Consider the following 13631-nt stretch of genomic DNA (forward strand, 5'->3'; position numbering starts at 1 on the left):
GTGAGAGATGGCAAATTGGTATTCCTTACTGCTCTGCTAGATCTAAGATCGGTGCTTCCCCAGCCCTGCTAGGGGGTTTGTTCCAAACTCTCAGTACCCTTGTGCAAAGAAATCTTTTCTTTTTTTCTGACCTAAACTGGTTCTCTGCAATGAACTGGCATTCCATCCGGGGTGTTCCTCTGTCTTGTGCCCTGCACTGCCTCGGATATGTTCAGGCGATGGAGGCCCAGTAAGTTAGCATCCTAGACCTGTGATCAGAAGGTCCCAAGTTCAAATCCTGGGGTCGATACAGTGATTTTACGGTTGGATCCTTGAGCAAGACCCCTAACCTTAATTGCTCCAGGGACTGGCTGGCCCTGCTTTCCCAATCGCTCATCACTTTGGATTAAGGTGTGTGTGTGTGTGCGTGTGTGTGCGCACTCCAAGCCCCCTAATTACTTTGAAACTAGATGGGTGATGTCAACTAGTCCCTAACTAGTTTCTGTCCGTGGTTTTCAGTATGTGTAAATGGTGAAGTAATCCTTGTAGATGACTTTGCTCTTAGATGTCTCTCGTCTCCTCTCAGGGTTTTGTAGATTGGGCTGTGTCTCCTGTCCGAGCCTGGATAGCAAAGTGCTCATTTAGATAAGAATTAGTTACAAAAGGTACTATACGATAGGGTGTACTTTTGTAAACATAAAAGGTCCGTTTCTCACAAATGCAGAGTGGTTGCAGTTTTATTCGTCGCATTTGGAGCAAAACTATTATCCGCTCTCTAAAGTTTAATTGATTCCTTGATGAGGGCTGGCAGGAAAGCTGACATACGCTTTGGCCAGTGCAGTGAGCACTGGGGAGGGTGTCACCGCATTGTGGGGGGGGGGTCCTGCAATCCCAGTGTCACCTGAGTCCATTGCTGTGGCTGCAGAGTGGCTTGGTGAGCGCAGACACAAGTTCCCGAATATATAACTGCTGCCCATAAAACTGCACATTGTGAATAATGGCTCCATTTTATCTTTTTGTCTCCCCCCCCCCCCCCCCTCCAAACGCCCTTTTTCCCTCTGTGAATCTGTCACACTCATTTGAGTGTGAAAAACTTCGAGACCTTAAAGTGGAGTCTCGGAAAGGTGCTGTAGCCAGAGCTTCAGTGAAATGCACCTTCGACGCGCAGACCCTCGCTCTTTGCTGCGCTTTTCATGGTCGCCCTTTTGTTCTTGCAGTACCAGCACTCCCGTGGCATTTTAGGTTGAGGCCCTGAGGTCGCGGTCTATACATAAAGAACCTGTATCTGGCACATCCCAGCTTAGATCCGTTGTTGTGGTGACCTTCACCATCATAACGATGAGTTAGTGTTATAGGTAGTGCCAATCTTCATTTCTTCTCTTCACTGCGATTTCTCTGGGCAGAGCGGGATGTTAATCCAAATAGTCGTTTCTGTACACGGGATGAGCGTTTGAGCAAATTCCGGTTGGTCGGTATCACTCGTATCCGTCGGTCCTGCGGCTTTCGATAGCCGAACAGTGCGACATCCACCGTGGACACAAAGGTCATGGGACACCAGGGAACTGGCCGGACTCGAGAGTTGGGGCTTCTTGTTTGGCGGTAAAGGACACGCTCTGCAGCGGCAGGAATGCGACGCAAAGATGCCGACGGGTCGCAGCGCAGCTGCCAAATCATTAACATGGGTCAAACAGAAACTAGATGTGGTTCAGAGGATGTGGTAGAGGTTGAGGGGCATGCTGGGACATGCCGGATGACATTTCTTTCCCAGGTTAGTGGTAGCCCACTGTTGTGCATGGTGGCTCGAATGTTGCCCGAATTGCGGAGTCGTGCAGGGGGGCTGTGTGCCAAAGCGGGCATGTGGCAGTGGCTCCCACCTCCTTGTCAGGTCCACCTTGCTTCAAAAATACCCAACCCACCTTCTAACACAACGTGCTTCACTGTATTATGATAATCAGATTTAGCTACTTGAGATGTACTATATCTCACTGAAGGTCTGCTAGAGAACCAGAGTCATTCTTTGGATTAAGTGTTACTTAAAGGCTGTTGGTTCCTTAAAATTTCAAAGGGATCCTGCATTTTGTTTGACTGGCTCTTCAGTGCAGGATCCATATTACTGTAGATTCAAGATTCGAGAGATCTTTGCTGTACATTGACTAGACTTTGTTCTTTACATACTGCATTTGCACAGTGGCTACACAATGTGCTACATACTGCACAACAAAAAATGCAAAACAGACACAAAGGCAAGACATGGCAGTACAAGAACTTGATGTAAACTCAATTAAAAAGTACAGATAGTGCAGTGAATGTATTATCCTGATGGAAAACAGTCTTGCAGCAAACTAATCACCTTGGTTCTGGACCTGCTTCTGCCTGACTTAATCACAGTCACAGGTTAGGGACACAGAGCCACAATAGACCTGGATGGCCCATGAGAACTTTATTCTAGACACTACTGTGGTTCCTCAGACAACTGTCTAGGCGTCTTGACCCCCTGCCCCCACCCCCGAGTCACTGAGGATTAGTGCTTGCTGTATTCACCTGGACATCAGGGTCATTTCACCAGGTCAGCTGTGAGCTGGTTGGAGATTAGATGAGGGACCCCCCCTATGAGCCGGGAGATTGAGGGAAAAGGTGTGCAGCTAAGCTCACGGCCTTTGCCACCGCATGAGTCCGCGTCTCCATGGCAACGTCGTGCCCACAGGTCATGTGGCTGCTCTCAGAGGCAACTGCTGACCCATGGAACAGGACAGCGGCGTGACCGTCATTCTGTTCAGCTTGACTGCTTGTTTTGACCATTTTCAAGCCACGCCTTTCTGCCTCTTATCAGCTTGTCAGTTTTTCCCTGTTAGTTCTGGTTTTTCTACACCTGATTTTTTTTTTTTGCCCGTAAGGTTGCTGTGTGCTTATGGTTGATTGGGGGATTGGGACGAATCTCAGCAGCTGTTTGGACAGGAAGGAGACACAATCTCTACACCTGTTTTATGAGTTTGAGCCCTGGTCTGCTTCATCTCATACCGCTGAGATCTGCAGGCTGACTCAGTCCTGTTTGAACAGAAGTTTCACTTCGATATACTATGAATAAGTCCACATCGTTTTGTAGTCTTGTTTGCCTAGTTTAATCCCCCCTCCCCCAAATCTCTGTCATTATTGCCCTCAAGACTGATGTTTATTTAAGAGTTTTCCTTCCTGCATTTTAAGTTGCGGATCTTTGTGCAAAATTTTGGCTAAATTACTGCCTTTCATTATGGTTGCAGTGTTTCCATAGTGAAATTGGTGTCTTGGGATCTAGCTTTGAAAACTAGGGATATTTATTTAGAGAGTATTTAATGTTAAAACAGATTTGCCTTCATTTATTCCGCTCATATCTTGCTCCTGGTGTTTACTGAGGTGGTACCCCGCAAGATCGCTTAGCTGGATCTTTTTTGATATGTTGACATGGAGATGAACATATTCATATATTAATATACAGAACCGGAAACTGTATTTCATAAATCCTAATATAAATATATTCTCCTCCTACACATCTGGAAAACAAAGGAGAAGCCTGGCCGGTAAACCCCTCTTCAGACAGCGTCAGTGTTGTCTGCAGATCCTGCCCTTTAATACGATGCGTCTGCCTAAGGCAGAGCCGGCTGCGCAGTTGCCCGTTTGGAGCCACGTCCTCCCTGCAACCGGCAGCTCCTGCCCTTTAATACGATGCGTCTGCCTAAGGCAGAGCCGGCTGCGCAGATGCCCATTTGGAGCCACGTCCTCCCTGCAACCGGCAGCTCCTGCCCTTTAATACGATGCGTCTGCCTAAGGCAGAGCCGGCTGCGCAGATGCCCGTTTGCTCGGTGACACCCGCCCCTGGTCGCCATGGTGTCCAGTCAGTCAGCCATTTGTTATCTCACAGTTACTTTGAAAGCCAGCTGTGCAGTGGTGCTGCCTCCAGGGGGCATTTCGCAGCCAGCAGTAGTGGGGGGCAGAGAATGCCATTGATGTGCAGTGCCCACCCCCGTCAGCCGTGTTCTCGGGGTCTGGTGATTCACCAGCTGTGCCCGCGGTGCCATCTCTCTGTCTCATGGGGGGTCAGGATGTTCCTCTCTGCTGGCACCACTGAGCCTCGGGGCTTCCCTAGTGGCTGAGCGAACCCCCCCCCCCCAAAACACGCACAAACACAAGGCTTTCATGTCGCCTAAAGGCTGCTCATCCTGGTGGCCCTCAAGGTCATACCAAGGTCATCGGCTCACTGGATAATATTATAGGGCTGTGTGGTTTCAGCAAAGAGGGCCCCTCCCTCTGGCATATTTACATATTCATTGCATCTGCTTCAGATGTCAAGCAGCACAGTTTAAGGGAAATAAATGAGTTCCATGTTTTATTGTTTTCTCCCAGTTTGTATATTAGTAAGCTGTGTTCTTATCGACGTGGATTTCACTAATTATAAGTACATGGAAAAAGTGGTGGTTTAAAGGGGGGGGGGGGGGTACGGTGAGCCCCCCCAGTCCTCTTGCCAGCACCATGTTCTTGTGTATCCAGCGATGGACAGGGAATCGCTCAGGTCAATGGGCGCTGTCTGCGTGGCATCTGCGTGTGTCAGCAAGATCTTGTGTCCTTGGGAATCCATCTTGATTCCCGGTTTTCCATTTCCCCGGCCCAGTGTGCATGCTGCCTCCTGCCTTGAGAGTGGAATGATTCATTTCATGGATTCCTTTATTTCACCAAAAATCCACAAATATGTTTTTTTAATCATAAGGATCTGAAGGTAAATAAATGTATATGCTGTGTGACAGATTTTTATTCATTTTGAATGAGTTGTTAACTCACCATTTACCTTCAAATCATAAATTTCAACAAATCGCCCTGCGTTGAAGCCATGTTATGTCCATCACTGTGTTCTGATAACTGCTGAGGCATTTCTAAGCACAAAGATCTTGTGAAAAAATGTTCTCCCTATTTTGAATCTAGCACTGGTTTCTTCATTATAAAGCCTTGCAGGGTTCACATTTTCCACTGTAGGGTTTGTGTTTGTGCTGTTCGACTTGCCTTCTCTAAAGTGATGTCTCTTCATTTCTTCTCTTACAGGAAATCGCAGCTTACTTAATAACATTCGAAAAGCATGAGGAGTGGTTAACAACTTCCCCTAAAACAAGGTGAGAGATGTCAGAAGTCAGACCCATTTTAAAAAGACAACAGTGCAACCCCTCCCTCCCTGGCAGGCCTGATTTTTCATTTTGCTATTATTACTGTCCTGCATTGTCTTTGCTTCTGACATGTGGAAAAGCACCAAAGTAACCTTCACATTTAAGTCTTGGGTGTAAATATTATATTGATGCATGATCTTCCTTGTCTGTAACTACATGTTTACTGTCGCTATAACAGAATTATGGGTGCCAGGCTTTGACGAGATCAGTGATTATTATATGGCATAAATCAAAGGGTTTATGTTGTATGAAAAAGACTTTACGGTGCTTGTTGAATGAAAAAAGGCATATTTGGTACAAATAGCACTGACCTTGTGCGTGAGTTACCAGTTCTTATCTGAGATGTGCTGTAGATTCCACTGTAAACAGCTGTATTCAGATTCAGCTGTTCAGGGGTGTGTTATGGCCTTCCTGATTTAATGACTACTCAGTGCACATGCTTAGTGTTCAGATTAAGATTCAGCTCTCTGACTCATTTTCAGCTCTCTGACTCACATTTAGCACTGACTCATATTTATTGCAAAGATGCTCACTGATTCACATTCAGTGCTTAGACTCACATTGGACTCTCAGCTCTCTGACTAACATTCAGCACTATGACTATCATTCAACTCTCTGAATCACATTCATTTCTCTGACTCACATTCACATTTAGCTCTCTGACTAACATTCAGCACTCAGACTCAGATTCAGCTCTCTGACTGACATTCTGCACACAATCATATTTATTGCTCAGACTCACATTTGGCACACAGACTCCCATTCAGCACTCAGACTCACACACACACACGCAAACGCACACAGCACACTCACACTGATTTATACTCAGTGCCTACACTCACTCTCAGACTCAGGGACCCTGGAGTGATAGTTGATTGGACACAAGGGTGCTTGGTACCGCCCAGGACCAATGACGTAAGCGGCTTTCCGTCGGACAGATGGAAACGCTGGTCCACGCAGGATGTTGTGCTCACCAAACCGTCACGTCCTGCCCTGGTTGGCAGCTCTCCGGCATCCGCCCAGGGCTCAGATCCCAGGGCCAACTTATATAATTGAACTAATTGCAAAGTATGATTTTCCTTGGATGTTTCATTCAACAAGGCGTCCTTCATCTTATAAAAGCCAAGCACAGGCCTCCTATGGGAGGTCAAAGTAAGTGTAGGTCCTGCCTGAGCTGGGGGGGGGGGGGGGGGGCAATGTAACACCCCCCCCCCCCCCCCCAGTAAATTCCCACGCTCTCTTCCAGGCTGTGACGTAACATTACAGGCTGTGCATGTCTCTGGACGAATGCTCTCTGTTTTAAGCTGGTTTTAGGTTAAGATGGCACTTAGGAGATCAGTGTGACACCACTAATTCGCTACAGGTACCAGTGACATACAGTTAACTTCTTTGTTCTCAGATATCAGTTTAAACTGTTTAGTACCCTCTACTCGGGTATCAGTGGCATTCAGATTACTCACCTGTAGTCAGGTATCCATCCTATCCACTCTAGTTCCCTATACTCAGGTATCAATTTCATACTGTTTAGATCCCTGTACTCGTGTATCAGTGGTATTCAGTTTAGTTCTTATATTCAGTTAGCAGTGGTTTACTGTTTAGAACCCTATACTCAGGATGTATAAGTGGCATACTGTTTAATACTCTGTACTCGGTATCAGTGGGTATTCATTTTAGTTTCCTATATTCAGCTATCAGTGGTTTACTGTTTAGTACCCTCTGCTCATGTATTAGTGGCATACCGTTTAGTACCCTCTACTCATGTATTAGTGCATACCGTTTAGTACCCTCTACTCATGTATTAGTGGCATACCGTTTAGTACCCTCTACTCATGTATTAGTGCATACCGTTTAGTACCCTCTACTCATGTATTAGTGCATACCGTTTAGTACCCTCTACTCATGTATTAGTGCATACCGTTTAGTACCCTCTACTCATGTATTAGTGGCATACTGTTTACTACCCTCTACTCATGTATTAGTGGCATACCGTTTAGTACCCTCTACTCATGTATTAGTGCATACCGTTTAGTACCCTCTACTAATGTATTAGTGCATACCGTTTAGTACCCTCTACTCATGTATTAGTGGCATACCGTTTAGTACCCTCTAATCATGTATTAGTGGCATACCGTTTAGTACCCTCTACTCATGTATTAGTGGCATACCGTTTAGTACCCTCTACTCATGTATTAGTGGCATACCGTTTAGTACCCTCTACTCATGTATTAGTGCATACCGTTTAGTACCCTCTACTCATGTATTAGTGCATACCGTTTAGTACCCTCTACTCATGTATTAGTGGCATACCGTTTAGTACCCTCTACTAATGTATTAGTGGCATACCGTTTAGTACCCTCTACTCATGTATTAGTGGCAAACCGTTTAGTACCCTCTACTCAGGTATTAGTGGCATACCATTTAGTACCCTCTACTCATGTATTAGTGCATACCGTTTAGTACCCTCTACTCATGTATTAGTGCATACCGTTTACTACCCTCTACTCATGTATTAGTGCATACCGTTTAGTACCCTCTACTGATGTATTAGTGCATACCGTTTAGTTCCCTCTACTAATGTATTAGTGCATACCGTTTAGTACCCTCTACTCATGTATTAGTGCATACCGTTTAGTACCCTCTACTGATGTATTAGTGCATACCGTTTAGTTCCCTCTACTGATGTATTAGTGCATACCGTTTAGTACCCTCTACTAATGTATTAGTGGCATACCGTTTAGTACCCTCTACTCATGTATTAGTGGCAAACCGTTTAGTACCCTCTACTCAGGTATTAGTGGCATACCGTTTAGTACCCTCTACTGATGTATTAGTGGCATACCGTTTAGTACCCTCTACTCATGTATTAGTGGCATACCGTTTAGTACCCTCTACTCATGTATTAGTGCATACCGTTTAGTACCCTCTACTCATGTATTAGTGCATACCGTTTAGTACCCTCTACTCATGTATTAGTGCATACCGTTTAGTACCCTCTACTCATGTATTAGTGCATACCGTTTAGTTCCCTCTACTAATGTATTAGTGCATACCGTTTAGTACCCTCTACTCAGGTATTAGTGGCATACCGTTTAGTACCCTCTACTCATGTATTAGTGCATACCGTTTAGTACCCTCTACTCATGTATTAGTGGCATACCGTTTAGTACCCTCTACTCATGTATTAGTGGCATACCGTTTAGTACCCTCTACTCATGTATTAGTGGCATACCGTTTAGTACCCTCTACTAATGTATTAGTGGCATACCGTTTAGTACCCTCTACTGATGTATTAGTGCATACCGTTTAGTACCCTCTACTCATGTATTATTGGCGTCCACTTTAACTCCCTATACTAAGCTATCAATGATTTACTGTTTAATACCCTATATCCAGGTATTAGTGACATACTGTTTAGTACTGTGTACTCAGGTATCAGTGGTACCCAGCTTAGCTCCCTTTACACAGGTATTAGTGGCATACTGTTTAGTACCCTATACTCAGGTATCAGTGTCATACTGTTTAATACTCTGTACTCAGGTATTAGTGTCATACTGCTTAGTACCCTATACTCAGGTATTAGTGTCCTACTGTTTAGTACTCTGTACTCAGGTATCAGTGGTATACTATTTTGCACCCTGTACCTGTGTGTCTGTGGCATACAGCTACCTAGGTCCCTTAGTTTGTAATGGTAATAAAAGTTGACAATAATCACTTCCCAATAACCAGATCTGTCCTCTCTGCTGTTCTGAGAGCAGATTAAGCTTGTTGAACTACCCTGACCGTTCTGCTGCTGTGAATTCATCATATTAGACAGTCTAGATTGCTCCTCATTTCAGGAACACTTTATTGTCTTTGTGAATGATGGTGTGTGTGTGTGTTTATATATAGCATGCTAATGCTGGCCAGTTTGGACCTGTGTCTTCCTTCCCGCTGGAATCATGGAGTTCCTCATTCTCCCGGGCACTGCCGCCTCACTTGGGAATGGCCTCCTGGCACCCTGCTAATTCTGGCGTGCAGGAACTCTCCGGCATCCAGGGATGGTCCCGGTTCCATAGAGAAATGGCTCCAGTGCCACCAGGCAATTTGTGATGAGGTGAAGGCAAACAAAGAAACATAAACTAACGAAAGCTTCTGCTCATCATTCACACCTTTCACAGTCTGTCATGCATACAGATATACACGCACGCATTTGTCCGTCCGTTACTGGCATTTTCTCATATATTTAGCATTTTTCTTCCTCCCTGTTCTACCCCACAAAGTTCTAGCCCATTTCCAGCAGCCGTTCAGCTGACTGGTCATTAACCAGTGGGTGCTTTTGCTCCTGGTGGTGCATCGCTGGAGAGTGTCTTCCCTGCCTGTCGGGAGGCCGGAACGGCCCAAGCGAGTGGCGAACACCTAATGTATTCATCCGCTAAGCGACGGGGAGAGTTTCCACCCCCTTCATTATAGCCCAAAGGTGAATTTAGAAAACAAAGCCCCCCCCCCCCCCCCCCAAAAGCCGCAGGTAAAGTCTGAGAGCATTTAATGAAAGTGGGATGACAATAATCTCTCAGTTCATCGCAGCCCAAGAGAATCGTCTGCATCATACAGCCCGTTGGTTGATGGCGCTCTCTCTTCCCACGGCGTGACGGCCTGCTGGGTAATGCTGTTAGGACCAGTACCTGCTTGTGATTGAAGATGGCAGGGATGTGTGGTCTTTGTTTCATTACTGATTCATTTAACGGGGTTTAATTACTTAGCATATGCCCTACCTAACAAATTGCCGTTCTTGACTTTTTACCAAGGTAAATTAGGTTAAGTACTTTGCTCACGGGTAAGGAAAGTCCAACCTGGCATGTAAGTCTGCCGCAAGCAGGTTATAAACTGGTCCATAATTTCCAGCAGGAAAACTCTTTTAAGAATGAGCAATACAGGTACAGCACCATCAAGGTGACTGTCAAGCTCATGTGCCCGACACCAAGGTCCTGTGCCAGCAGACCCCAACCGCCTACTCAGCATCCGCCCTCGGCTCGGCCTTCTGTATGCGGTTAAAGGTTAAAGGTCATGAATTAGGTGGCGGTGTTTTTTGCATAATTGAGAAGGCTTATCTTGGAGGACACTGGGGGCAGATGGCGGCGGGTGCAGGTTCTGGGGAAGGTAGCATCTTGGTCTCGGATGCTTGGCTACTAGCTGCTTTGAAGTTTCCATCAGCAGCCTGTAAAGACCAAAGAAGATCGGCCTCCACACTCGGCTCCACACTCCCCTGCACCCCCCCCCCCCCCCAATGGGGAGAGCTTGCCCAGAATGAGAGGCACATGCAGGCCGCACCAGCAGGATGACTGAGACACCTGTCCTGGCTGTGCAGTCAGACATGCACACGCAATCACACGCGCGATCACGCATGCACGCAGGTGTACCGTGACGGGCTAAGCTCGAAATGTTTGTTTTTCCATTCAGAGGGGGAGCACAGCCATGCTGCAGATCGATATGCCCGCACGCTCACCTCAGACCGCTTGGTCCCTCCAGCTTGTCCCCCTCCATCATTTCCATGTATCCATGCTCTTTTTTTGTTTGCATCTTAATAATATGCAAACAGCTCTGCCTTTTCTGTATTTATTTACTTCCCACACCTGGAAAACAGTGATATTCCTGCCATACGTTCTCTCAATTTCCCTTACTTTGCACCAAATGTTTTTTTAATAATTCACAAGTCACTGCTTGCAGCCAGAAACGGCCTCAATCAGCCCAAAGCTCCTCAGCCTTTGTCTTACACATCAGCTGCTGCTTTCTCCTCATGAATAATTAAGGCACGGAGCAGAACCTTGTATCAACACTGCAGAGGCGAACGGCTGAGCAGCTTGGCCAGCACAGGTCCGGAGCTCTGGAGAGGGCGTCTGTCCCCGGGACCCCCCACCGTCGCCGGCCGCAGAGAGAGAGAGTTCGCACTGTGGCCCGGTTAAGGACGTAGAGTGTGGCGTACTTCTGGCAAACGGCGCGGCACTGCGGGACAGCGCTCGTGTCTCCGGCTGATCTCACCGAGCTCCCCGGTGTACAGCTGGTGTGCAGCCCAGGGTGCCACAATATTGGAGCCATCAAACGACGGAAGCCGGCACTGTTGGGGCTGCTAGGATGCCACACCTGCTGAGCGCACATGCATGCACGCAGGCACACGCAGAACCACACACGCACATGCATGCACGCAGGCACACACAGAACCGCACATGCATGCACGCAGGCACACGCAGAACCACACACGCACATGCATGCACGCAGGCACACGCAGAACCACACACACGCACATGCGCACAGCACCATATGTATCTGAGAGCACACCAGGAGTGAGTATCTGAAGCTGTCTAGTATCTGTACTGAACACCACAGGCTGGGTGGGGTCTCAGAGATGCAACCAGCCCCCTTCTATACCAAACATCACAGGCTGGGTGGGGTCTCAGAGATGCGACCGGCCCCCTTCTATACCAAACATCACAGGCTGGGTGGGGTCTCGGAAATGCAACCAGCCCCCTTCTTCACCAAACATCACAGGCTGGGTGGGGTCTCAGAGATGCAACCGGCCCCCTTCTATACCAAACATCATAGGCTGGGTGGAGTCTCAGAGATATAACCAACCCCCTTCTATACCAAACATCATGGGCTGTGTGGGGTCTCAGAGATGCAACCAACCCCCTTCTATACCAAAAATCATGGGCTGGGCGGGGTCTCAGAGATGCAACCGGCCCCCTTCTATACCAAACATCATAGGCTGTGTGGGGTCTCAGAGATGCAACCAACCCCCTTCTATACCAAACATCATGGGCTGGGCGGGGTCTCCGAGATGCGACCGGCCCCCTTCTATACCAAACATCATAGGCTGGGTGGGGTCTCAGAGATGCGACCGGCCCCCTTCTATACCAAACATCATAGGCTGGGTGGAGTCTCAGAGATGCAACCAGCCCCCTTCTATACCAAACATCACAGGCTGGGTGGAGTCTCAGAGATATAACCAACCCCCTTCTATACCAAACATCACGGGCTGGACGGGGTCTCAGAGATGCGACCGGCCCCCTTCTATACCAAACATCATGGGCTGGGCGGGGTCTCAGAGATGTGACCGGCCCCCTTCTATACCAAACATCATGGGCTGGGCGGGGTCTCAGAGATGCGACCGGCCCCCTTTTATACCAAACATCATGGGCTGGGCGGGGTCTCAGAGATGCGACCAACCCCCTTCTATACCAAACATCATGGGCTGGGCGGGGTCTCAGAGATGCGACCGGCCCCCTTCTATACCAAACATCATGGGCTGGGCGGGGTCTCAGAGATGCGACCGGCCCCCTTCTATACCAAACATCATGGGCTGGGCGGGGTCTCAGAGATGCGACCGGCCCCCTTCTATACCAAACATCATGGGCTGGGCGGGGTCTCAGAGATGCGACCGGCCCCCTTCTATACCAAACATCATGGGCTGGGCGGGGTCTCAGAGATGCCACCAGCCCCCTTCTATACCAAACATCACAGGCTGGGTGGGGTCTCAGAGATGCGACCGGCCCCCTTCTATACCAAACATCATGGGCTGGGCGGGGTCTCAGAGATGCGACCGGCCCCCTTCTATACCAAACATCATGGGCTGGGCGGGGTCTCAGAGATGTGACTGGCCCCCTTCTATACCAAACATCATGGGCTGGGCGGGGTCTCAGAGATGCGACCGGCCCCCTTTTATACTGAACACAGTGCTGCACTCTTTAGTTACTGATACCCTCACGATTTATTTACTAATTCATTAATTGGCACCAGTCTTCTGCCTGGTTAGATCTGTTGCCTGTTTTCAGCAATGGGTGATGTCTTAATCATTTAGATGAATATAATTAAGATGTGTTGTCATCTGCTTTGATAGAACCCATTTGCTCTTTAAAATCAGTTGCACTAAGCCATCCTAGGTATTTTTTCCCCACATCGGACTGCAGAGAATTACGCGTGTCAGTAGCTCCCCATTAGAGCTAACCTTCTGAGAGCCAGCTGTAGTCATGCTAATGGTACCACATGTCTTCTGCAGGTGTTACTTATACCTCTGTGTTTTACTGAGACGTGTGGCATTGTTAAATCTCCCAGCAAATGCTCCCCTACTTCAGTGTGTGCTGGGAGTCTCGGAGCTGACACAGGCCTATGTACTCCGCACTATGGACAGGCATCAATAAGGGGCTGTTAGCCTGGCGCATAAGAGGTCACCATGGTCGTGCACACTCACTAAAATCCATCGCAAGGAAACCCCCCCCCATCCCCCCACACTCTGCCTCCTTCATCTTAGCTAACATGCTGCACTGCTGGCTCAAAGGCCCACCCCAGGTCAGCAGTATTGGTACCCTCTCACAGCAATAAGAACAATGGGGGATGGAGGAAACCATTAGAAAACTTTGGGGGGGGGGGGGGGGGGGGGTATGCTTTCAAGAGAGTATGGGGATGATGAGAAGAAACTGTACACATGCACATACA

General features: G+C 47.8%; 1 protein-coding gene across 16 annotated transcripts in view; it reads left to right on the top strand.

Moving 5' to 3' along the window:
• Nucleotides 1–13631, top strand: part of camta1a (calmodulin binding transcription activator 1a) — a 296208-nt gene that overhangs the window by 121228 nt on the left and 161349 nt on the right. For all 16 annotated transcript variants that reach the window (XM_072713404.1, XM_072713390.1, XM_072713391.1 and 13 more), the window contains one exon: nt 5047–5114. In XM_072713404.1, coding sequence (XP_072569505.1) covers nt 5047–5114 — 68 coding nt within the window. The remainder of the gene's footprint in view (nt 1–5046; nt 5115–13631) is intronic.

Source organism: Paramormyrops kingsleyae, chromosome 6 (assembly GCF_048594095.1).
Source record: "Paramormyrops kingsleyae isolate MSU_618 chromosome 6, PKINGS_0.4, whole genome shotgun sequence".
Classification (NCBI taxonomy): domain Eukaryota; kingdom Metazoa; phylum Chordata; class Actinopteri; order Osteoglossiformes; family Mormyridae; genus Paramormyrops; species Paramormyrops kingsleyae.